At 46.2% G+C, this 26,734-nt stretch overlaps 1 protein-coding gene across 2 annotated transcripts in view; it reads left to right on the top strand.

Annotated features, from left to right (window-relative positions):
- The window catches only part of PTPN14 (protein tyrosine phosphatase non-receptor type 14), a 192,520-nt gene that overhangs the window by 136,377 nt on the left and 29,409 nt on the right, over positions 1 to 26,734 (top strand). For both annotated transcript variants that reach the window (XM_040263167.1, XM_040263168.1), the window contains exons 6-13: positions 6,467 to 6,537; positions 7,491 to 7,578; positions 11,142 to 11,230; positions 14,478 to 14,565; positions 15,336 to 15,418; positions 18,165 to 18,222; positions 21,864 to 21,942; positions 24,296 to 25,779. In XM_040263167.1, coding sequence (XP_040119101.1) covers positions 6,467 to 6,537; positions 7,491 to 7,578; positions 11,142 to 11,230; positions 14,478 to 14,565; positions 15,336 to 15,418; positions 18,165 to 18,222; positions 21,864 to 21,942; positions 24,296 to 25,779 — 2,040 coding nt within the window. The remainder of the gene's footprint in view (positions 1 to 6,466; positions 6,538 to 7,490; positions 7,579 to 11,141; positions 11,231 to 14,477; positions 14,566 to 15,335; positions 15,419 to 18,164; positions 18,223 to 21,863; positions 21,943 to 24,295; positions 25,780 to 26,734) is intronic.

Genomic DNA, 26,734 nt, shown 5'->3' with positions numbered 1-26,734 from the left:
CACATCTTCTCTATCCATTCATGTGCTGATGGATGTGTGTGTGTGTGTGCACGTGTGCGCACACGCGTGAGTGTGCCTGCCACATCTTCTCTGTCCATTCATGTGCTGATGGACGTGTGTGTGTGTGCACGTGTGCCTGCCACATCTTCTCTATCCGTTCATCTGCTGACGGGCGTCTAGGTTGTTTCTGTAGATTGTCAGGGGCTTCTTCCCTGGTGGCTCAGGCACTAAAGAATCCACCTGCAAAGCAGGAGACCTGGATTCGATCCCTGGGTTGGGAAGATCCCCTGGAGGAGGGCATGGCAAGCCACTTCAGTATTCTTGCCTGGAGAATCCTCATGGATGGAGGAGCCATGGTGAGTCCATGGCAAAGAGTCAAACACGACTGAGTGGCTGAGCAGAGCACACAGTTTGTCAGCTGTAAATATTGCTGCTGTGGACTTTCCGGTGCATGTATCTCTTAGAATTAGTGTTTTTGTTTTTTCCAAGTACATACCCAGGAGTGGAATGGCTGGGTCATGTGGTGGTTTTTTTAATTTCTTGAGGAAGCTCTACACCATTTCCTGCAGTGGCTACGGAAGTTTGCATTCCCGCCTACAGTGTACAAGGGTTCCCTTTTCTCTAAATTCATCTGAACCTTTACCTTATTCTTCTAAATTAGGAAAATACTGTAAGATCTCTAACTTTTTATGAGTAGCTCTGTCTTTAGTCTTATTCCAAGATAAGAGCAGTATTATTTGCTGGACCTGCTGTTTTTGGTACCTTATTAATTCCACTGATTAAATCAACCTCTGTTCAAAGAGATTTGCAGATCACTTAGCAGAGAAGTTCTGCATGGGACTTGGTGTCCATGTCTCTGACATCTCAGAAGTTCACCTCAAAAGTTAGGATATTTTCCTGTGTGCGTGGTGGGAGGAAAAATGAAGCTCATTCCTCAGAATTTTAGAGTGTGCATGGTTGTGTCAAATGAAGGTGATGAACTTGATCATTTTCTACAATTTCTTTCCTTTTTCTTTACCTTTCTCTCATTAAAGGTCTTTGCCACATAGCCTTTAGGCAGAGTCCAGGAGAATATTCAAGAGTTGATTTCCAGCATGAGATGTGTGCATTTGTGGATGGTAAAATGCTTTGACAGGTTTAAGTGCTGTGAAGCAGTAAAGGAGTTATTTTGTACATATCATATCTTTTTCAGAATAAAACCTATCTCCACTTGTCTCTAAGCAAATTGGATATTAAAATAGCCCAGACCTCATTCAGTTTCATTATGGACAGAGAGATATTGGTGGTGGTGTTCTTGGATCAAAAACTTCCCCTTTTGGGATAGTAGCTACTAGTGATGGGTGCCTATTTACAGTCAGATTGAAATGAATTAACCTTAAATAAAATTTTAAATTTAGTTCCTCAGTTGCATAAGATACATTTTAAAAAATGCTCAATAGCCACCTGTGGCTCGTGGCTACTGTCTGGAAGGTTTGGATATAGAACATTTCCATTGTTCCAGAAAGTCCTGTTGGGCACTGTTGAGGATGAAGTGGCAGAAGCTGATGTCAGCCTGTATGTCTGAATCGTGAACATTCCTTGGCTTTTGTCATCAGTCATGTATCTTCTAGGGCTTCCCTGGTAGCTCAGCTGGGAAAGAATCTGCCTACAATGCAGGAGACCCTGGTTCGATTCCTGGGTCAGGAAGATCCCCTGGAGAAGGGATAGGCTACCCACTGTAGTATTCTTGGGTTTCCCTGGTGGCTCAGAGGGTGAAGAATCCACTTGCAGTGTGGGAGATCTGGGTTCAGCCCCTGGGTTGGGAAGATCCCCTGGAGGGAGGGCATGGCAACCCACTCCAGTAATTGTGTCTGGAAAATCCCATGGACAGAGAAGCCTGGTGGGCTACAGTCCATGGGATGGCAAAGAGTCAGGCACAGCTGAGCGACTAAGCACAGCACAGCGCGTATCTTTCCTTCCACCCCACCCCCCACCCCTGTTGTATTCTGGATGCACTGTGGCCTGTGGTCAGGTGGTTTAGAGTATAGGGGTTAAGTGTTCTGTGCCTGTACCCTGGCTGTGCCATTTACTGGCTGGACAAACTTGGGCACGTTATTTAGCCAAAGACTCCATTTTCTCATGTAAAAATGAGGATGACAAGCCTGATCTGATTGTGAGGATAAAAGGAGAGAATGCATGATGTGAAGTGCTTAATTTGGCACACGATAAATTCTCAGTAAGTGTTTATTCATTCATCACTGTCATCGTCATTCATGTTATCATCATCAGCAGCATATTTTTCTATCTCAGGCAAGCACAGGATGCTGAAGTGTGTGTTTTCTAGGCATGAATACTCTGCGCTGTTTGAAATGTGAGCAGACAGAGGACAAGCAGAGGGTATCAGTGATCACTCAGCAGCTTTGTGTAGTTCAGACTCTACTCAGTACTCCATAATGGCCTATGTGGGAAAAGAATGTAAAAATGAGTGGATATATGTATATATGCAATGCAGGGGACCCAGGTTCAATCCCTGGGTGGAGAAGATCCCCTGGAGAAGGAAATGGCAACCCACTCCAGTACTCTTGCCTGGAAGATCCCATGGATGGAGGAGCCTGGTAGGCCACAGTCCATGGGGTTGCAAAGCATCGGACAGGACTTGGTGACTAAACCACCAACCAATATGTATATGTATAACTGATTCACTTTCCTGTACAGCTGAAACTAACACAACACTGTAAATCAACTATAACCTGATAAAATTTTTTTAAAAACCTGAAACAAAAACAAGACAATCTCATTTGGCAATATGAAACTGACATGTTGTGTATTTGGTTCAGCTCGCTCGACACTCATTGGTCACCTACTGTATGCAGAGAGTTTGTGAGCAGGTATCATTCAGAGCCCTGAGATGGGCCATGGAGGTGATGTGGAGGCTTGCAGCTTGCTGAACTTGTCTCCGTCATTTCTAGTAGGAGGGAGACAAGGATAAAGGGTAAGATGAGTATCCAAACAACTGTGTAAGAAAGACAGGGCTTCCCAGGTGACACAGTGGTAAAGAATCCACCTACCTGTCAGGGGATACAAGGTCAATCCCTGAGTTGGAAAGATCCCCTGGAGAAGGAAATGGCAACCCACTCCAGTATTCTTGCCTGGGAAACCCCATGGACGAAGGAGCCTGATGGGCTGCAGTCCATGGAGCTGCAAAGAGCTGAACACAAATGAGTGACTAAACAGCAGCAATAACAAAATGTACGGAAGACAGTAGGCAGATTCTGGTAAGGACTACGGGAGAGACACACAGGGCCGAAGGTGTAGCTCTAGAATGGGAAAGGCTTCTGTCCTGCCGGGGCGAACATGGAAGCCTCGTCCAGGGGATGGTAGGTGTGATGGACCTCAAAGACGTCAGGGTGAGATGTGAAAGCGGTTTGTGTTGGGAATAGTCGGCCTGAGGTTACAAACTCTTGGGAAAAGAGGTCTGAAGGGATGTCTGGGTTGCCCTGAAGCGTGGTCTGAATGCCAGGCCCAGGTGGTGACCTGATTGAGCAGGCGGTGGGGAGCCATGGCAGGTTGTACACTTTCTGCTGGGTTCCACTAGTGCTTTCAAAGGGAAGAATGCATTCCTTTGGTGGGGGAGGGAACCGGGGATGAATGGCTGTGTTTGATCTCATAAAGCCACTGAAATTTGTCAAATGGCATTTCTGCGGCTGAGCAGAAGAACAAAGTTAAGTACACAGGGCGCTCCCCAGGTGTGCAGCTGTGTGCAGGCTCGCTCCCCACCATTTTGCATCCCAGCTCAGCCTCTCTGGCCCGGCCCAGTGGCGGGGCGCATGCCTCAGGGAGGCCTGGACGCAGATGGAGCTGGTAGGGTTGAGTACAATAGTGGAGGGTCCTTTTGGACTTTTTCTTCTTTCAGAGAGTCGGAGACAGCGGTTTACTAGAGCACTCTTTGATCTTCACTTAGCTTTATTTTATCCTATTGTGCCATGCCTTTTATTGGCTTTTCAAAATTAATATTGAGTTATCCCTAGTCCTCGGTAGCCAGATGTATACCTAGAGCTAGATTTCTAAGCCACGTAGCATCTTTGTGATCCCACAGTGTAAAACTGAAAACGTCAAGCTTTATTTCCTAACATGGACTTGAGTTGCTTCAAGTGGGTGGCTAAACAGATAACTGCAAATGAAACAGCTCACCTATGAAGAATAAGAGCTGCCAGTAATTCCCTCAGTCTTCTCTAAGGTGTCTCGGGACCATCTGCAGAGCTCTAAAAATTTCCAATATAGAGCTATGCTAGCATTTTCCAACTTTAAAAATATTCTGATTTCTTTCTTTCTTTCTTTTTTTTTTTTTTTACAATTTCATCATTTGAGATGGGATGTTTCTTACAGTTTTGAGATGTACCTTCTTGGGGATAGTGTTTCATGAAAAGTGGCTGAAGTGGAGGTAATCTTTATGTACCTGATATTTTACAACCAAGGGAATGAGGCATTTTGGATGGTTTGAAAGCATCAGCCCTCACCGCCTCACACCCCGCCCCCACCCCCAAGTGGCTGTGATGAGCCTTGGAGGGCCTCCCTGGGACACACAGCTCACACAGCCCTCCACTGGGGCTTAGAGGAGGATAGAACTTTCCAGGCTGCTGCCTAGGAAGGGCAGAGACAGCAGGGGTCCTGGCTGGAGCCACCCACAGGATAAGCTTTAGAATCACCAAGCCAGTCAGTGTCTCAGGAACCAACTGGTCTCCCCGTCTTGGATTTATTCCTCCAGACTCCATCTCACTTTCCCAGTAGGTGTTTCACAAGCTCTGTAAATACTCACACTGTCCTAGAAGGGGAGTTGAGAAGTCCTATGTCCAGTTGACTCTACTCCCAAGGAAGCTGGCACAACACTGGTCCAGGGGCCTGGGGTTTATCTGGTCGAGACGCCAGCTGGTTAGCTCCCCAGCTGTTATCTTCCGGAGCTCCCTTGAGGTAGTTTAGCTATCATGGCCTCTTTTGCTCCCAAGGCCCTGCCAAGTAGCCTCTGAATGAGCCTGCTTTGCCTAAAGTGGCTCTAAATTAGTTTGCTGGGATTGAGCCAGTGGATAAGAAGGTCAGGCACTGTCCCTTCCTGGGCTCAATTTTTGAGGAGATGATGGCCTGGAAACTCATTTGCCTGTATATCCTCACATTTTTGTTAAAAATGTATAGGCACTTACAAAGCTTTTTTTTTTTTTTTTGCCATGCCAGGTGGCATGCAGGATCGTAGTTCCCCAAGTAGGGGTCAGACCCATGGCCCCTGCATTGGGAGTGTGGAGTCCGAACCATTGGACTACCAGGGAGGTCCCTTACAAAGCGTTTTAAATAAAAGTCTGAGAGGCAGGCAGATAGGGAAGAAGAAGCAAAATGAAAAAGAGCTATTCTTAGGCCCTCCAGAGTTTAAGTGGCAACCCCAAATATGCCTTGGAGTAGCCTAAGTTATAATGCAGAGCCCTGTTACAGAAGTGAACACGAACCTCTGTTCTAAAAATGACAGCCTTTAATTCAAAGGAATAAAAGGAGCAAAACAGAAAGAGAGACATAGACGTAGAGAACACATATATGGACACCAAGCAGGGAGAAGAGGGTGGGATGAATTGGGAGATTGGGATTGACATGTACACACTACAGTGTATAAAGCAGATAACGAGCGAGAACCTGCTGCACAGCACAGGGGCCTCTGCTCATGCTCAGTGCTGACCTCAGTAGGATGAAAATCCAAACAAGAGGGGGTATCTGGATGCTGCTGCTAAGTCGCTTTAGTTGTGTCCAATTCTGTGCGACCCCATAGACCACCAGTCTCCCATAGCCCACCAGTCTCCACCATCCCTGGGGTTCTCCAGGCAAGAACACTGGAGTGGGTTGCCATTTCCTCCTCCAGTACATGAAAGTGAAGTTGCTCAGTTGTGTCCGGCTCGTAGCGACCCCATGGACTGCAGCCTACCAGGCTCCTCCATCCATGGGATTTTCCAGGCAAGAGTACTGGAGTGGGGTGCCATTGCCTTCTCCAAGGTATCTGTATACATAAAGCTGATCCTTGGGTTTCCATAGTAGCTCAGATGGTAAAGAATCCGCTTGCAATGCAGGAGACCCAGGGTCGATCCCTGGGTTGGGAAGATCCCCTGGAGAAGGGAATGGCTACCCACTCCAGTATTCTTGCCTGGGAAACCCTATGGACAGAGGAGCCTGGAGGGCTACAGTCCATGGACCACCAAGAGTCAGACACGACTGAATGACTACCACTTTAACACTTTAAAGCTGATCTGCTTTGCTGTCCAGTAGAAACTAACACAACATTGTAAGGCCACTCTACTCCAGTAAAAAATTAACTTTAAAAGAAAAAGGAATTGCAGAGGAGTAAAGGGAGGTTGAGGAAGTGAGGCGGGTCAGGGACATCTTTTAGAAAAAAGGAGCATGTTCAAGGCTTACGAGCAAAATCGCAAGGGACTTGAACTGTTTCCCATTTTGACAGGACTTGGCCCTGGAAGAAGCTGTTCTGGAGGAACTGACGCAGAAGGTGGCCCAGGAGCGCAAAGCCCACAGGTGAGGCAGGGCTGCCTGCTGTCCTGTCTGAGACAGGAGGTGGTGGTCCCCAGCCCGCAGCCTGTGGCTCGAGTGCCCGCAGTTCTGTTCCTTGTAGCAAGTGACTCAGCTCTGTTCTGAGAGTGCATGCAGATTGGAAAACTGTGCTCCCTGCCCCTCCTCCCCTTTCTTTTTTTTCTCTTCCTTTTTTTCCCTTTCTCCCCCCACCCCTCCATCCCCCCTTTCCCCTATTCTTCGACACCGGTAGACCCACGCTGATGTGGAGCTGTTGGCCAGAGGAATTCATCTCTGTGACCTTCCTAAAACTCTTCTGCTGGGCTTGGGAAGCCTGGGGCTGCTTGTGCTGAGTGTAGACCTCAAGAGCTACTTTGGGTGGGAAAGTCAAGGTCAGGGAGAAAAATGGTGAGATTCAGGTCGTCACTGAGAGCTTGCTCAGGGCTGCTTGGAGCTCTTTGGGATGAATAGAAAATAAACAGCTTCCCTTCCAACTAAACCACCACCACTTCCAACCTCAGAGGATATGTGCAGCGGTCCTGGACTCTCTTAACTTGGTTACTTGGCTCCCAAATTGTCATCCTCATCATCTTTTTCCTTTCTTCCTTCTTTTTTTCTTAACAGTGGAGATTTTTTTCCCAGGTTGGAGAAAAAAAATTTTTTTTCAACCCCTCCAATGGTCAGCATTATTCACCAGGACTTTTGGATAATCCGTGTTCATAGGGCTGGGGCTGTCAATTAAATGCTTTGCCTTCCTCTTATTATTCCCTGTTGAGTGAAAGATTACTGGGGGAAATGTTAATGAATTACTTAGCAATGCACCATGCCCACAGTTGGGTGATGATGGCTTTTCTCAGAACTAAAGCCACGGTTCTGGAATTTGCCACCAGGAGGGTCGGGCCTTCCACTGATTTTATTGCCCTTAATCGTTTCCTCCTTTGATGCTCTTTTGGTTTTAGTGGAATCCTGCCAGCAGAAGCCGAGCTTATGTACATCAACGAGGTGGAACGTTTGGATGGATTTGGACAGGAGATCTTCCCCGTGAAGGTAGCATTCCCTGTCCTTGCTTCAGCTGTCTCAGAACAGCACAGGCATTTGGAAAACCAGTGTTGCTTGAGAGCGGAGAAGCAGAAGGCTTGGCTTTCTCATTTCTACGTGGCATTAGTTAGCAAGTCCAATATACTTTAGTGAAAGCAGACCCTTTTCTGGTAATGGAGAGATTTTGAAGCTTTCCATGGTTCTCAGCAGACTATCTCAATTGTAAGACAGCATTCTGAGTGAGTACCAACACCAGTCCCTCTGGTGCCGAGAAGTTATCAAGGTCACAGCCGACCTTACAGCAGGACACGTAGCAAACGTCGCGTGTGCCTTAATACAGACCCTCCCTGGCAGTTTTCCTCCCCAGCCTTTTCTTTTCTCTTCTTGGGGCTGATGCAGTGATAACTGTTTGTGAGGAAGAATGAAACATTTCCTGGATACAATCATACTTTATTTCTCTGGCTCTAGAGAGACTCTGTTGTGGATTTCCAGCCCCTTTGGTGTTTTTTGGAAAGTATGCATAGGAAATGGTTATAAGCACATCCCACCCTTTGCAACAGATTCACCTCCTGAAGTGAGGGTGTGGTGGTGGGGCCATGATGCAAGGTCGTCTATAGAGCGGAGTCCATCATCCAAACTCATTTTCCTCTCTCTGCTGACCCACTTTACCAAAGACGGAGTTTTATCAGAAAGCTAAAGCAACTGGCACATTTCAGCAATTTGGGAGACGCCTGCAATTTCAGCGTAAACATTTCACTCCAAACTGGCTCCACTGGCTGTTTTATAAGCGTTCTGTTCCCCCTCCGTTGCACGTTTGCAATTTGCCTTAATGAGAACTGCCCATGTGTATCAAGTAGAATCGAGCAGGGTGGCCGCAGCTTGCAAAAAAGGCTAAATGACTCTTTTTTAGATTTGTTTAATTTTCTTTTGCTTCTCTAATAGCTGCCCTTCATAGGGTTGTAATCCATTTTCCTTGCAATAATGCCTTATGAAGCCATCTGCATCCCACTTACATTTTAGCAGCCCATATATAGTCATGATATTTTGGAAAATCAGAGTAAACTTTTCTCCACTTCTAGAAAACTGACTTCTCGGGCCCTGGAAGTTGGAGGTTTGGTCGTGGGGGTCATTTGCTTGTGTGGTTTTTAGTCATTCTGAACTGTGGGAAACAGAGGCAGTGGAGACGGCCTTAAAATCCGCTGTGCTGGGTTCAGATGCATTTTTGAGTCTGTCCTTTAGTGGGAAAAGTACAGGGAGCTACTAGACCTACTCCGAGTGGGCAGACGGGCTCGGCTGACTCACAGCCCGTGGGCGTAACGCCGCTGGGCTGCTGCCTTTTTTCCTCCCCCACCGCATATCTGTTCATGACTCAGGTGACCACCTACAGACCACATGATTCCTGGTGGCCCAAGGATGAGGGGCAGGGCGGTGGTACCCAGGGGGGCTGAGATGGAGCCGAGTGTAAGTGAAAAAGCACCAAGGGCAGCTTGCCCATGGTGATGGAGTCCCTCTGGGCCGGTTGGGTCCTTCTTGACCAAGGAAGGTTTCAAACATATGTTATGGATATGTCCCAGGGACGACCATTTAAGTTTAGTGTGGGTTCCCCCGCCCCCCATAAGTGATTTCTCAAAAAAGTTTTCAAGATTGGGGAGCAGGAATACCAGTGCCTTTCCTGACAGGTCTTGCCTGCCCTCCACAAACACGGGGTGTCTGCAGCCTCCGTGGGCTCCCGTACTGTCGGAGCAGGTGGGCGTGGGGGGAGGGAGCTTCTGGAATGGGTCACATGGGGTCTGGAGCCTCAGTCCTAGCTGCGTGTGCTGTTCTAACGGAGGTCTGGTCCGTGTTTTTTCCATTGTCCCACGCTGATGGCCTGCTCCTCCTCTACACCCACCTCCTGGCAGCGTCCCCAGGGAAGTCTTTCCACAGAGTTTTCCTTTTTCTTCCCATCTCTACTTTGCCTGTCTTCTTTTCCCACATAGATTCTTTTTTTTTTTTTTAATCATGTAACTTACCTTTTAACCCCTTGTAATTACTGAGGCCCTCTCCCTACTCCCTAGTTCTTTCTCGCTCAGCTTTTGCCATCAGCAGTTGTCTTTCCTTTTCTCTCTCTCTGTGAGAAGAGTCCTACGTTAATGGAAAGTTTTGAGGAGGCGGGTTGAGAAGAGGTCCTTGAGAAGGAGGTCTTTGTGTCTTAAATGGGTATTCCGAGGAAGGCAGGGGTTTATGTTTTCTTTCTTGGGCTGAGTTGGGCGTGTCTCTCCCCTCCCTCCACAAAGAGGACGCCTCCCAAGTGAAAGCAGGGGGCTGGCGGACAGTTTGCTCACTGGATGCTGAGTCCTACTCCTGTTCTGCTCTCATGAACCCTGGAAGCTGGGTTATGCTTTCCCAGGCAGGAGGTTGGAGGCACCTGAGTGGACGGGACTGAAGACAAGACCCCTGGCCTCTCCCAGACAGGGCCCAGCGGATTGCCCAGCAGTGAAGCTTACAGTCGACGTGCCCTTCCTGTGCTCACAAAGGTCCCAGCCAGTGTTTAGCCTCCCACTCTGGAGTGTGAATGCATACCCAATCATGCACCCCCCAGGGTTGCCCCAGTGGGAATAACAGAGCAATGAGAATGAAGCATCCCGAAAGAGGCAGAGATTCTGCAGGGTGAAGGATTCCACCATCCCTCACACTGTGAGCTTCAGAGATTTTACATATATATGTATAGGTATTTATATATATATATTATGTATTACCTCACTGAAGGAATAGATTGCTTTTAAAAGAGAACATTTAGAAAATAAAAACTCTCAGAAATTTACAATACGATATCGGAATGGTAAACTTAATGGATAGGTTAGAAGAGAAAGAAAAGTTTCACCCCAAAACCCGAAGTTATAGAATGTGGGTAGCAGGAGATAAAATTGGAGGGCCAGCCCAGATGTTCAGCATCTGAATAATGGGAGTTCTGAAAAGAGTGAATGGGGGAAACAGAAGGTAGTAATTTGAGAAAATATCCCAGAACTGAGGAACACGAGGTTCTAAATTGGAAGGCCAAGCATGGTGGATGCAAAAAGACACACTCTAGGGCTTTAAGTGGTAGAAGCGGATGCCTTTAAAGGAGAGGAAATGGTGGGGCTGGGTCTGCTGCTGGCTGCTTTACACAAGATCTAAAGAATATTTGATTCCTCAAATTATGTGCCTGTGTAATTGTACATATACAGTATGGATATATAATCAAAATGTATGCATATGCAATTTTGATTTTAAAAAAAACACGAAAACTAGGGTTAAAAAAGATATCAATAGATGGGCATGAAAGAGATCTTAACTGCCAGTCAATCTGAGAAAAATCCTAAAATTCTTTCTTAAACAGGAAATGTGACAAATTGAGATAAAAGAAGAAAACATATCTGTGTAGTCTCTTAGGAGGTACAGCGGGGTGCCTACCTTCAGGTTGCCTTGTTGCCCCGATGCTGTCTGTGATTCATTCCCCGTGTGGGCAAGAAACGGGGTGTGGCCCCCAAGGGGAGGCTGCCCGACCGCTGGGATGTTTTTCATCACGACGATCTCTTGTTGATCTTGTGCAGGATAATCATGGAAACAGTGTGCACCTGGGCATTTTCTTTATGGGGATTTTCGTGAGGAACAGAATTGGAAGACAAGCAGTAATCTACAGGTAGTCTGATTTGTCTCCTTTCTCCTTTTTCCCCTGGAGGTGCTCTCGCAAACTGCATGGAATATGAAAGTTATACGGATGAGTTAAGAGCCAGATCGTGGATAAGAGTTGATCAGCCACCTCTGCAGGGTTTAAGTGGTTATGAAGAAATTCCTCTCACTTTCCCTGGGGGTTTGTTTGGGGGCGGGGGATGGAGAATGCTCTTTCTTCCCACTGACTCCAAGAAGTGCTTAGTTGAACCCCCACTGAGCCAGAAGCATGGAACCAAATTCTATGAGTCTGGTTAGAAATGGGCTCTTTAGGCATGAGGATCACCTTTGCCCAGATTACCCATGACCAGTCATTAAATCCAACTTGGCTGCCATCCATTGCCCAGCGTGCCCTTTGCCTAATGCCATGTGCTATAAAGGTGCAAACTAATTTTTCTATTAAAGAAATTTCCTTTGTGAAAGTGTGTTTTGAAAAATCAATATTTGTTTCATTAATGAAAAGACCTTGGTCCTTTTTTATTACTTTGATCCTTCAGCCTTCTTTTCCATTTAACAGGAATGGAAGCAGCTTAGGGAAGTGACAGGGTGTCCCCTACATTACAGGTCCATGAGCTTGCCTTGTATTGATGCCCACAGGTCCCATGCTAGTGTCAAAATCCGAAAAACTGCATGCTTGCTTTCATTTATGAGGGCAGTGTGGCCTGTTATTTACAGGAAAAGCAGCTTTCCTGCGTGTGCATCTGATAGGCAGAGCTGCATGTCCAAGGAAGATCAAAGACGGCTCTTAGAGGCAGAGCATAGTCCACCTTCTGGAAGTAAATTCTTGGCCAGCCGTGTACTTGTTGGATCATCAGTTACTGCAGGTCATTTTGAGAAAGTTTTCCCATTAAAAGCTTCCTAATTGGCTTTTGTTTTCCTAGGTCCCCACCCTGCCATTATTTTTGCCCATTTGTTTTCTTTTGCTCTTTGAATAGAGACATTATTGAAGGAGAGTGGAGAGAGAGTGCTTTAAGCTTTTTGATTTTGGGACATGTTTTTGACTTTGGGACATGTTGCAGGACTCACATACCTGCAACGAATTGAGCAAAATATATAAATATGGGCAGAGTCGGAGCTATGCGTCTCTATGCCCAGGTACAGCTACCCAGGCCTTTTGTCCCACACAGTTCTCTGTGGCTAAATCAGTGCTTGAGTCCAGAGAAGAGAAGCAGATAGATTTTGCATTCTGGGGCTCTGGATTAAATCGAAAATAGCAGTTTGAAAGTTCACTGATCATAATAAGCCCCTCACAGGCTTTGTTCAGTCTCCCTGGGAACTGCTTCCAGCCCACTTCCTTTAGCATGTGCCTTGATAATCCTTATAAGATGTGAATTTACTGCTAGTATAGTGTCCTGTTAACTGTGCCAGTGAAGGTGAAGTCATATGGTGGCGTGAGGAGTGGATCCAGAAATTTGGCCATTGATTTGAGGGAATGGAGCCAGAGAATATCAAATATCTTTTCTCTTTCGAGACCCTCAGTAAGGAGCATGTAGCTGTGAGGCCATGTAGACGTGATCTTATGGAACTATTAGCAGACAGCTTGCAGAGTACCTGTAGATGTATATAAACACAGATGACATTGGTGTAATAGAAGGGTGATTGGAGGAAAACCTAAAGGGGATTGATAGAACTCATGCTGATAAGGAAGGTTGCTGCTGCTGCTGCTGCTGCTGCTGCTAAGTCGCTTCAGTCGTGTCCGACTCTGTGCGACCCCAGAGACGGCAGCCTACTGGGCTCCCTTGTCCCTGGGATTCTCCAGGCAAGAACACTGGAGGGGGTTGCCATTTCCTTCTCCAATGCATGAAAGTGGATAAGGGTAATTCCTCCCCTTTGACCTGAGTTGCCTCATCTCCAAAGTGGGAAACTTGTCTACCTAGAGAGCTGATAAAAGAACTGGCCTTTATACAGATAGGAGGCAACATCATTACTTTTCATTATTTCAGCAAGATCTGGCGTATGGTCTATTCCAGATGTACTCGGCCCATGGAATACAGAGATAAAGCAAGCAGAATCTCTGCCCAAGGCACGAGTCCTATGGCTGAGTTTGGTTTAGTTAGGCATCTGATCACAGTCATAAACCACTGTAATACAATGTGGTGACTGATAAAGGACTACACCCAGCTTTTTCCTGGCATGTAGGTGGTTGGGAATGAGGAAAGGCTGCCTGGAGAAGGTGGCCACTTCTGAGTCTTAAAGGAATCATGCAGGCAGAGATGGGCGTGCAATGAGCAAATGCAGGATGGAAAGGGACTTCCATGGCAGTCCAGCGGCTAAGACTCTGAACTTCTACTACAGGGGGTGTGAGTTGGATCCATGGTTGTGGGACTAAGATCCCTCATTCTGCCACAACATGGTCAAAAAAAATTTTTTTAAGTTAAAAAAAAAAGCAGGATGGAGAGGAAAAGGCAATGGGCAGGGAATTATAGGTTGGGGAGCAGAGTGAAGGGCAGGCAGTATAAGAGATGATTAGAAACTGGCTCTAAATAGCAGGGGAAGCAGGAACTTTACCTTCCCTTGTCTGGTGGTTCTCTCTGTGTATCTCATTTTAGGTCAGATCTCCATGAGGAAAGGAAAGGAAATTTGTCTCTGTGTGTGTTTAGAACACAAAAATGTAGGCACATTGAACATTCTCTCAGCATTTTTTCTAAGTGGCATAATCAAATCTGTAGTGTACATTGCAACACAGAACCTCCGTGAATTCTTCAGCCTAGGTTCCTAAAAATACATAATTTATTATTATTATTATTATTTTGCTGTCCTATGTGACTTGTGGGTCTTAGTTCCCAACCAGGGGTGATCCAGGGCACACAGCAGTGAAAGGCTGAACTCCTAATCACTGGACCTCCTGGGAGCTCCACACATGACTTTTAAATGACCTGCTCTCCCAGCATTGAAAATGGGGTTCAGGGGAAAGACTTTGTCCATCTGGAAATATGAAAAACTAGGCAGCAGAAATCTCTTGCATACTTTTCTCCTAGCTCATAAGGGAAAGTGTACTTTATCAAACAACAGCGTTGAGATGGTGTGTAGCTATTTAAGTAGATGAATATTGCATTTTATTTCCATTTCTGCTTTGAAGGAAGAAACGTTTAGCTTTTAAAAATACAGCTAAACCCTAATTTGTAAAGTGAGGCTCAGTAATAGCAGATGACACTCCTGTGCTGTCATAAATGTCTAGAAAGTCTTTGGGCAAACACTGTGGGATTTCTTCTGCGCAGGTGGAATGACATGGGAAACATCACCCACAACAAATCGACTATCCTGGTGGAGCTCGTCAACAAAGAGGAGACCGCCCTCTTTCACACGGTAAACAAAACAGACAGTGAAGGCATGGTCCCGCAGGCAGCTTGCGGCCTGACTTCTCAGCTCCTAATGTGCTTTCCTGGTCTCCATGTCATGAGAGAATGAATAGTCTATCAGACCCATAACTTCCCATTACGTGCCCAGTGCTGCCATCGCTCATTTCCAGGGGGTGTTGGTGAACTGATGCTCACAATGCCAGGGTGCCAAGCTGAGTTTTAATCCAGGCTTTGCGTTCCCCCACCAGCCTTATTTGTGCTGGATCTCAATGTCTGGCATGCCCTTCACTAGTCAGCTCTGATGATATGGCATGGTATTTTCTTTCATTGGCTTATTTGGATTTTCTTTGCCATCACAGCCCAAGGCTGATCTGAAGCAAACTGGTGATTGCCTTGAGTGCCTCCTTGGGAACTAAGGCAGTTCACACACCTCTCGGCCTCTAACTAAATGACGCTAGATATCCATGCCACACTCTGCCTTGATTCATTTATTGATTTGCAAAGCACTTGGTTTGGCATGATGTAAAGACACGCCAGATCACCAGTGTAACTCATGGACATAAGGGATTCTCTAGCAGGCAGTATCATCTAACATCCTTGGGTGGGCTTCATCAACATGACCACCGCTGAATTTCAGCATGTTGGTTTGTGGCTCAGGCGGCTATTTTGTGCCTGACATGAAGGGAAGAAGGGACATGTCCTTCTTCACCAGAGGAATCGTAATAAAATGCATATACAAACAAATGCTTATTTTTTCCCCATTTCTTCTTTTCCAAGGAGGATATCGAAAATGCCAAGTACATATCTCGACTGTTTGCTACGCGGCACAAATTTTACAAACAAAACAAAATCTGCACCGAGTAAGTAAACATTTCCTCCACCTGCTCCCTGGATGGCTTGTTCCAGCTTAAACTCTTACGCTTTCAGAATGTTGTAGATCACCTCTTCGGCTCACTCTTTCGCCTCATTCCTTGTAGAAGCTAAAGGGGCAAGCTGAAGCCAGGCGGGAGGGAAAGAGCTTTAATGATGAAGACCGGCTGGTATCGCCTATATGCCTAGGGGGAAAATGATTTGCAAATTGACTGTGAATGCTTGACTTCCTGGACGGAGTGGCCAACATCAGTGCCTTTCCAACCTCCGCCATGAGTTTGGAGGAGCCGAGCGGTTCCCAATTTGCCAGGGCGCCCCTTCGTGTCAGATGTAGCGTGTGTTCAGAAGCGTGTATCAGAGTGATGAGCCAACTTGAAAGAGAAGAAGCTGCTGTCATCCTCAGCCCCGTGGCACTCACACAGTTGGCTAACCCTGCGTGTGCTTCTGGGTCAAGTCACCTGCCTGTAAATGAGAGGCCAGGGTAATTAGAGGAAGACTTGGAAGACACTAATAGATGTCACAAATCCATGTGTGTGTTTTCAATTTAATTTGGAAATGGGGATGATAAAGAGAGTCTGATGAGAGAACTTAACCGTGACCTGACCTTGGATAGAGTGTGTCTGGCTCATGCTATCATTGAATTTCCTCTGGTTGACTTCAAAAGACATTCCTCAGCAGAGTACCTCAGCAGTTGGGGCGCCCAAGGTGCTTAATTTTGTTTCAAAGAACTTCAGGGATGTAAATGCAAGAGAAGAACTGCTTTCCTGCTTCCCCAGTGGACACAGCCAAGAGTGTGAAAACGCTGTCCTAGAGCCGATCCTGCTGTAGAAGGCACTGCTTTAAAACTGGAGGATCAGGTCCTGGCTAATTTTTTTTCCCTACGTGATGGAGACTCTTCTAAGCCAGTCTCTGCCACTGGTAACTCTTGGAGTCTGAAAGTATATTTGATAGTACAGTCAGTCAGCCCTCTCTATCTGTGGTTTCACATCCGTGGAGTCAACCAACTCTGGATCAAAATATTTTTAAAAAATTCCAGAAAGTTCCAAAAAGCAGAGCTTGAATTTCCTTTGTACTGGCAGCTGTTTATATTATATTAGGTATTATGAGTAGCCTGGGATGATTTAAAGTATGTGGGAGGATGTGCATTGGTTATATGCAAATCCTAAGCCATTTTACACAAAAGCATAGGTGGATTTTGGTATCAGAGGGGGTCCTGGAACCACTCCTCCTTGGATATCGAGGATGACTCTATCAGGTCTGCAAACAGAGTTTGCAAAAGTAAACAGAAGAGCACTGATTCAGTAGCAGCAATTTAAACAGCCGTGTCTGTGTTAGGAAAGCACATGTGCACACACATGCTCTCGTGCACACACACACACAAACCCCATTCTTGTGCACACGTGCGCACACACACACACACCATTCTTTTGCACATGTGCATACACACACACCCCATTCTTTTGCACACACACACCATTCTTTTATGCACACACACCATTCTTTTGCACACATATATACACACACACACCATTCTTTTGCGCATACACACTATTGCTTTGCATGCTCACACACACACACACACCATTCTTTTGAACAGATTCCCTATAGGTCACATCTTTGCAATTTTCTGCTACTGCCTTGTATTTGTTGAGATGTCTTTGAATTAACAAGAATTCTATAGTTGACTTCCGTAGGGTGGGTTTAAGAAGAAAACTATTTTGAGAAGTAAATATCACTGTAGTCTTCTTGTTCAACCATATCTTTATTATAAAACTTTCTGAGTATTTGTATTTCTTTTGTGTCCTTTTCTTCTTATACAAGTGAGCATCACCTATTAGACTGAAAATTAAGGAAACTCTGTCCTCCTTCATACTTCTGTAATAACCATTCCTTTCTTCTTCCTAACCAGGTGTGGGAGGTTCCTGTTCTCATGTCTGATGAAAACTGGGACTCTCTAAAAACACCCTCATCCCCTACATAGACAGTAAACTCTGTATGCAGTTTCAGAGTCTCACCGTGGGCTACATGAAGGCTTGGAATAGCTCTCTGGAGTTTATGAAATCAGTATCATCTGAGCAGTATCCCTCTCCAGAGGTCTCTGTTCTGTGACCTCTAAAAGATGGTCATTGATTTTTATTTCCCTTGTAATTCATCTTTAGAAAGAAGCCTCATTCTTTTCATATTACTTTGTAAAACATTATAAAATATCATTTATTCCAAACATTTTGCAAATAAAACAAGAGGAAAAAAGGAAATTAAAATTGTCTTGGCTTCACCAACCAGATACAGAAAATATTTTTGTTTTACCATAGTTCTTATTTGATGTGTAGGTCGGCTGGATCTTCTTTGCTGCCCTCAGGCTTTCTCTGCCTGCGGCAGTCGGGGGCTGCTCTTCCTTGGGTGCACAGGCTTCTGTTGTGGCGGCTTCTCTTTCTGCAGAGCCCAGGCTCCAGGTGCACGGGTTTCAGCAGCTGTGGCTCGAGGGCTCCGCAGCTGTGGCGTGCTGGCTTTGTTGCTCCTCGGCATGTGGAATCTTCCTGGACCAGGGATTGAACCTGTGTCTCCTGCACTGCAGACGGGTTCTTATGCACTGTACCACCAGGGAAGTCCCTGTTCTACTGTAATTCTTAACGCATTTTGTCTACTTTCCCCTCGCCTTCCTCTCTCATCTATCAGCTCATCTTATACATGGTAAATAAGAATAACCATCCTCATTTTTTTCAACTTTTCATATAGACAATCCAATTCTCCACCCCCTATCAGACGCCAGCCCACCTGGAGCCGGTCCTCCCTGGTATGTATGACAGCTTCAGTTATCAAGTCCTCTGACTGCTGGGATTCATGTGTCCTTCTGTGGTTAGATTTTGAGGGGAGGGGTGGCCAGGGCATCATGACCAGGTTAAATCTGGTGAGAACGCAGAAGGACATGTCTGCTCTGCAGGTGGGGTGTGCACACCCATGGCCCATCATTTCTCTAAATGTGACCCCAGGTTCACCCCTGGGAGTCTCATTCCAGGCCGATGAGATCTTAGTCCCTCAGCATGCAGCTTACTGTGTGTGTGTTTTTTTCTACTTGGTTTATCACTGTTCCTGATTTTTGCACATTGAGACATGTCATCAGTTATAATCTCTGCAAATTCTTTTGTATTCACTGCCATAGACAGTTTAATAAACTAGTCAGAAAACATCTACTTGAAGGAAACATTGAAGGAGTCTAGTTGATGCTCTCAGGTAGAATATTTAGGGGGGAAGAAAATTAAGGTTAGTTAATTTTCTAATTTTAAGGTCAACAGAATTTGAGTTGAGGTACTTTTCCACCTACTGTTAGCCTTAAAAAGAAAAACGCAAAAAACGGCTCTCCTCATATGAATAAGGAAACAACTCATGTGAATAAGGAAATAACTTATTCTAGGTTATTATTTATTTTACACAAAATCAAAATAAACACATGACCTTTAAATGTCTGTAGGTGAAGAGTTCCTTTGAATTGATGGGAGAATAAAATCTTTCTTTATACATGATATATATCCTATAGGACATCTTTAACCTGTCATTTAAAAGGAACTATTTAAGGAATTTTTTTTTTTCTGGAAAATGCGTTCACATGAATTCTTAGAATTCTAGAGTTTGGACATCTTATCATCACGTAATAATTCCTGAGAACCCATGTAAATACAATTAATTCTCTGTGTCAATGCACAATCTCTCACAGAAAGTCCTTGGAGATGTAGTGGGTCGCTTTGGGCTTCTCCCCTGGAGCAGCAACGGGTTTCCTCCTGGCATTGTTTTCTTTATTCTTCTCCTTTGTTGATAGTATTTCCCTTTTCCCTTCCTTAGAGTCTACAGGTCTTTACTAGTGAGATAAAGGCTCACTTGTGTCCCTGGAATGCCAGGGGAAGCAGAGCGTTTCAGGGCTGTCTCATCATTTGATCGTATCCTGATTATCTGGAGAAGGTGCGGAGGCTTTCCTGTTTCATTCGGATGCAGACCATCTGCAGGAAGCCAGGTTCCTGGCTTCCCCCTTTCCTCTGCCCTTTAGGACTAAACCATGTCAGCAAGCGTTCCTTGGGATGAGTGAGAGTAAAGCCAGATAACGTTGTCGCCTTTGGGTTTCCTAGCTGATAACCAGGGTTCCGGGCAGTTGTTTTTCTCTTGCTCCTCTGGCTCCTATATTGTAGCATCTAATTTGCTGTTGTCTTAGAAAGAAACAGAATAATACACTGAAATATAATAAATAATAAAATAAATAATACAATCCTGAAATGGTATTTGGAAGATTGCTATTATTACTTCTCACTTGTATTGCTTATATACTTATGTCAGTTCATAAACAGTCACTTACTTATAGGATTTTTCTTTTTAAAAAAATTAAAGCAAGAGAAGGCAGAATGAGCCAGCTTTGCCTTGCTGTGTATTTCTATTCTCTTGTATGAATCCTTCCCCTCTGGCTTTTTTTTTTTTTTTGTATTTTTTTGTTGACCTGAAAACTGGCTATCCAGTCATGGAAAAAAAAAATGAGTTGAAGTAGGTGTTACCAAAAAGAGGAAAAATATTTTTAAACTGCTAGTCAAAAACCAGCCAAAGAGAGATTTGGGAATGTTTAGAAGAACTGATACACTTAACTACTATATTAAATTGATTTCAATTTTTATTTCTTCTCCTCTGATTCTCCCTAATTTTTGGATTTCTGGTCATTATATCTTCTTTATTTGCTCTTTTGATACATAAACATTATTTGCAGAAAAGGAAATAGTAGATGAGTTACCAACCCAGCTTCATACTGCTGAGTGTTCTTCAGTCTAGGGATACTGGGAAAGTGTGACCCCTGCTGGCTTTGTACCGTTTTTTGGCTTGATCTCAACTTCTGTCCCAAAGCGTAATATTTAAACCAATGCCTATAAGACAAATTTAAAGATAATCAAATAGAAATATAAGAGACCATCTGGTTTGGTGGTTTACAAGCTTAAAGTTTATTTTTTTAGCATTACAACTCTTTCTTCAAACATATTTTTACTTGGAACCCCAATATCTAAATAAAATGGATAATTTGGAAGGAGGAGACTGATTTGATTGACACGAAGCTGAGACCTACTGAGATTAAATGACTTCCTCTAGACCACATTAGCAACTAATTATATTTCCTTTGTCGGCTCCCCAAATAGCAAAACTGTCTAAGCATTTTGGTGTTTTCTCTAAGAGTTTTACCCTCCTCTGCAACACGCAGTTATTCAGATTGAGTATAAATGGCTGTGCTTGAGTCTTACGGCAATGAGTCTTCACTGAAAGGCGAGATGATTGCACCTGCAAGGTTCTCTGCAAGACCTTTCCACATTTGGTTCTGCAATGAGGGAGGGTCAGTAAGTGGTCTTGGGAACTACTGTTAGGGGTCCTCATTTCAGATTATATACGTTTGCAAGTGGGCCCAGTTTAACACTCCCCCACCCCTATTAGAGGTTGTTGTGACAATGTGAACTTGGGCCACAGGGACAGCTATGCCGATAGATAGAAGCTTGTGGCTTTAGGAGGGACCTACTTTTGAATAGAAGTGTCACGCGAGTGTATGTTCCTTGATTCTTTGTCTCATCACAACAAAGATTTGGAGTGACTGACATTAAAGCCCCCTCGGTGTGTCACAGCTCTCAGGTCTTGGATAGACCGTGTTATAGCTCTCAGGTCTCGAATGGACCATGGTATAGCTCTTAGACAAATCAGTGTTATAGCTCAGTGTTACAGCTCTATTTTATTTAGAAGATAGCGGGAAAATCCATCTTCGAGGCGTGAGGGCACGTCGATCTAAAGACACGAGGAGAAGAGCACCCCAGTGCGCAGGAGAGAGAGAGAGCTGGCTTTGGCTCTTCTATTTATATGTTTATCTCTCCCTGGGCCTGTCTGTGTAAATTGGGCCAGCCAGGAGTGTTGTTTGTTTTACCTGAGGTCCTGACTCCGGCCCTCGGACCTTCTTCTGTTTCATTTTCGCAGGCTTTTCTCTTCCTCGTCTGTAGCCACCACCATTTTGGACTCTTTTTCCCTGTTTTACCTACCTAACAGAAGGAAACAGGTTTCCCCTTGACTCTCATTATGTTTAGGTGGAACATAATAATATGCATGTTCTGAGTTATTCCTTTGAAAAATGGCAGTGGGAACTTTGCAAGGGTGTTAGAAAATAGGCTATAATGAAGTGCCTTTGTGCTGATGGCAGCCTCTTTCTCACCTTGAACCAGCCTCCCCGTTCCCCGCTTCGTGTGTCTCCAGTCCGAGGCTTGGTGATGAGATGAGGGTGCCCAGAAGAGGGTGGGCGGGGGCGGGGGGAGGAGGGCAGAAGAGCCCTCGCACGTCTCCTGGCAGGGGTGAGGAGTGGAGCCCGTCGTGAGCTCGGGCTGGCGCTCGTGAGCGTTTCGGTGCGGGACCTCCGACGTGTGCTGTGTTTTGTTTCAGCCCCGGCAACAGCCCTACATTCTGCCTCCCATGCACGTCCAGTGTGGCGAACACTACTCGGAAACACACACTTCTCAAGGTAACGCTGGCTTGCTGCTGTCCCTTCTTAAGACCTGAATTTGAGTACTGGGGATCACTGCTGCGATTATTTTGTTTTAGGTGACAGCGATACTTTTATTTTAACTTTGTCATGATCTGAATGGCAGCAGTTTGGGATTTGTGAGAGTCACGGAATACCATTTACTCCTGAGACGAAAATTTCCCCAGAATTGTGTGCTGAAGGAGTTGGGGGAAGACAGAAGGCGAGTTCCTTTCTCTTCCTCCTCATCCTCGAAAGTGGGTTAGAGAAGAGAGGGACAGCTAAGCCCAGAGGAAGACTTTTCACCTTCCTTGCCAGGGTCAGAGAGCTTGTAACAGTCAGCCAGGTTTTTCATGGTGACAGAGAACACAGGCGTCCAGAATAATTGAAAGAAACACACGCATAATCTCAGCCCCTCATTTTAGCTCTCATTTGCCGCCTCTCCCCCAGTCTCTTTCTCAGTGCACTTGTTAAACTCTTTAGTTCCTTGTCTCTCTAAACACTGCCCTGCAAAATGTATGGAAAAAAAAAAAACTCATTTCAATAATGGTCTAACGATGAGCATTTATAGAGCAGTTCTTTTCCTTAAGCACTGTTCTAAGTACTTGCACTTCATTGTCTCATTTCATCCTCAAAATAAACGAAGGAGATAGGTACTGTTGATGTCGTTATTTCCATTTGCTATAGAAACTGGGATACAGAAGGGGTACTGGAGGAGCTTGGATATGAAAATCAGTGTCTTAACTCTGGAGCCGGTGCTCCGTGATCATTTCAGTAACTGCATCTTAGAAAACGAATGGGATTAAACACTGGATGTTGACAGTGGGGTAAAGGATAATTCATTTCTGGGTTATCGTATGCTGGCTCTTGCACTGTCAAAGTGCGAGCCTGGAAACGAAGATCATCAAGATAACGTAATTTAATAAAACACGACTTTTTATGAGCAGACTAGCAAAAGTTACCCTGCTTCTATGGGAAGGCACCAAACCCCATTGCTGCTGCTGCTAAGTCGCTTCAATCGTGTCCAACCCTGTGCAACCCCAGAGATGGCAGCCCACCAGGCTCCGCCATCCCTGGGATTCTCTAGGCAAGAACACTGGAGTGGGTTGCCATTCCCTTCTCCAATGCGTGAAAGTGAAAAGTGAAAGAAGTCGCTCAGTCCTGTCCGACTCTTAGTGACCCCATGGACTGCAGCCCACCAGGCTCCTCTGTCCATGGGATTTTCCAGGCAAGGGTACTGGAGTGGGGTGCCATTGCCTTCTCCACTAGAGGTGGATAAATGCAGTGTTCCCTCTCTAGTTTTCCTTGCTTCTATCATTTCATTTTGTCTGTGTTCCCACCTCTCCTCTTTAGGCAGCCGAGTATTTTCAGCCATCTTTTCTGTTTTTTAACCTTCTCTGCCTTTGAATTCCTCTACTCTGCTCATGCTTAAATCTATAGTGTACAAACGAATATATTTTGCCCACAGAAAAATGTGTTTTTAAGAGCTTGCCTCCTGAGGGTGTATGTATGTGTGTGTGTGTGTGTGTGTTAAAGGGACACTGGATGCATAGAATGGTCCTGACTTTAGAAATCTGCTTTCTATTCTCTTTGTTATTGCTGTTGTTCAGTCGCTAAGTCGTGTCTGACTCTTTGTGACCGTGGACTGTAGCATGCCAGGCCTCCCTGTCTTTCACTATCTTTTATCTCTTTAGGTACCTGTTTAAAGTATTAACAATTTTAACGTGAAATTGACCTTGGTGATGAAACCAAGTCTAGAGGCGGGTTTTAGACAGTGGCTAAAATTACACTCCTGAGTCTTATTTTGCCTTCGCCTGGTTGCTAATCATAATGAAGTAGCCATGCTTGCTGACATCCTGACCGTGTTACTTGCCTTGTGTCTTGATTGATGCTCAGCAGTCCCTTAGATGCAGGGAGTTTTTCCATTGCAGTCAGGAAGATCAGCTCCAGGAACTCAAAGTTCTTCACTTCCTGGCCCAAATATCCAGTTCTGTCATTAAGCCCTGCACAAGAGGGACCGGTCTTCCAGTGTGAGGACCGTTGTTGGTACCTGATTTAAAAACTCAGGCCAAAACAAGAACTTAACCCAGCTGACAACAGTTCCATATGTACCAAGCTTCATTTGTTTAGATTCACTTTTTCTTTATAGTGTGCTTTAAAATACCCTTTCAGTATGTTGGCATCTTGCCCAAGAAATTGCTGTTTTTTTTCTATGGAATATGTGGGTGGAGACCATGGGATTTCCCTTTTTATGACTTCTGTGAGTTAAAAATTACCCCCATGAGTGTGAGGACCAACTCGATGGAAGCAGGATGGCGTGGAGGTTCATGGGCCTCTGTTTGGCTTCTTGCAGACAGCATCTTCCATGGGAATGAAGACGCCTTGTATTGCAACTCACACAACAGCCTGGACTTAAGTTATTTAAATGGCACCGTCACCAATGGCGGCAGCGTGTGTAGCGTTCACAGCGTCAACTCCCTCAGCTGCTCCCAAAGCTTCATCCAGGCTTCTCCCGTCTCCTCCAGCCTCAGCATCCCTGGGAGTGACATCATGCGGGCAGACTACATCCCCAGCCACCGGCACAGCGCCATCATCGTACCATCCTACCGGCCCACGCCCGATTACGAGACGGTCATGCGGCAGATGAAGAGGGGCGTCATGCACACGGACAGCCAGAGCCAGTCCCTGCGAAACCTCAACATCATCAACACCCACGCCTACAACCAGCCGGAGGACCTGGTGTACAGCCAGCCCGAGATGCGGGAGAGGCACCCCTACACGATCCCCTACGGGCCCCAGGGGGGCTACGCGAACAAACTGGTCAGCCCGTCGGACCAGCTCAACCCCACGAATCCCACGGTGCCAAGCAAGCCGGGGGGGCCTAGCGCCATCTCACACACGGTGAGCACGCCGGAGCTGGCCAACATGCAGCTGCAGGGCGCCCATAGCTACAACGCGGCCCACGTACTCAAAAACTATCTCTTCCGGCCGCCGCCCCCCTACCCACGGCCCCGGCCGGCCACCAGCACGCCGGACCTTGCCAGCCACCGCCACAAGTACGTCAGCGGCAGTAGTCCCGACCTGGTGACTCGCAAGGTTCAGCTGTCCGTGAAGACCTTCCAGGAGGACAGCTCTCCGGTGGTGCACCAGTCCCTCCAGGAGGTGAGCGAGCCCCTCACGGCCACCAAGCACCACGGTGCGGTGCACAAGCGTCACAGCCTGGAGGCGATGAGCAGCATGGTGAGGGGCATGGAAGCCATGACCCTAAAGTCGCTCAACATCCCCATGGCCCGCCGCAACACCCTGCGGGAGCCGGGTCCTCCCGAGGAGGGCCCCGGCAGCCACGAGGTCCCCCAGCTCCCCCAGTACCACCACAAGAAGACTTTCTCGGATGCCACCATGCTGATCCACAGCAGCGAGAGCGAGGAGGAGGAGGAGGAGGCTCCTGACCCGGTGCCCCAGATCCCCGTGCTCCGGGAGAAGGTGGAGTACAGCACCCAGCTACAGGCCGCCTTGGCCCGGATTCCAAACAAGCCCCCACCCGAGTACCCCGGGCCCCGGAAAAGCGTGAGCAACGGGGCGCTGCGGCAGGACCAGGCGTGCCTGCCTCCTGCCATGGCCCGGGCCCGGCTGCTGCGGCACGGGCCCGCCAAGGCCATCAGCGTCTCCCGGGCCGACCAGCTGGCTGTCAACGGGGCCTCTCTCGGGCCATCCATCTCGGAGCCCGACCTGACGAGTGTGAAGGAGCGGGTCAAGAAAGAGCCTGTCAAGGAGAGACCTGTGTCTGAAATGTTTTCCCTGGAGGACAGCATTATAGAGAGAGAGATGATGATTCGGGTAAGTGGCCACCTCTCCCGGGGGCACCTCTGAAGGGACGGTTAAAGGGGCTGGTCCCCACCCCGGACCCCCACCCTGGAGCACCCTCTCTGCTCCTTTTTGGTGATTCAGACGCACCTCCCTCCTCTGGGCACGGAAGAAAGCGTGAGGCTTATCAGGGACTATGGGAGGATTTAAACATGTGATAGAATTTAAAAGTCACTTGCTTTTAAACAGGTAGGGTTTCGTTTCGCAAACCTTTGCTTTTTGCTCCTTCCATTCTCATTCACGGCTTCTCATAGGCCTGCTTGGGGCAAAGTGCTGTGACAAAGTTAGGATCTTCCAGGTATGTGGTATTGAGATCAGTGTCTAAGCCAGCATTTTGGTGTATATATTCAGGGTCAGATTTCCCATTGCCTGAGCTGCCAGGAGCTCACCTTCCTCCATCTCCTGGCATTTTGGTTTTCTCTGGGGAAAGCAGTTCTTCCCCAGTTAGATTTTCAAAGAGCAGCCTCCCTTCAAAGCACAGCTTTCTGTGTAGATCTGGATGTCAGGACTGCTCGTCAGTGTTGACCATGGTGTGTCCAGTTTAATTTTCAGATCTCCTTTCAATGGATGGTCAGCACAAATCTATGAAAAATGACAGTAAACGCAGAGGCGTACAGTTGAGCTTTAATTCACCATTGAGCTTTCGCTATCAAGAACTCACACAGGCATCTTCATATACTCACGCACACACGTCTAACATTTGACAATGCCTAATATTAGACATAAGTCACTCTTCTTCAGTATGTTTCCTCCGGAAGGTTAGTTATGTTGCCGGAGCAAAAGAATGCAGTAACGGAGTAACTGCAGTCCAGTTACACATCTAGAGCAACAAAGTGAATTACATCTTACTAATGAGAAAATGGCTGGATTGTAATTGCTACTTTACAAAATGTTTTATAATACCATTGCTATTTGTCCTGGAGATGTT

The sequence above is a fragment of the Oryx dammah genome, unplaced genomic scaffold (genome assembly GCF_014754425.2).
Source record: "Oryx dammah isolate SB20612 unplaced genomic scaffold, SCBI_Odam_1.1 HiC_scaffold_21, whole genome shotgun sequence".
Classification (NCBI taxonomy): domain Eukaryota; kingdom Metazoa; phylum Chordata; class Mammalia; order Artiodactyla; family Bovidae; genus Oryx; species Oryx dammah.
The sequence above is the reverse complement of the archived record's forward strand: the minus strand, read 5'-3'. Positions and strand labels throughout refer to the sequence as shown.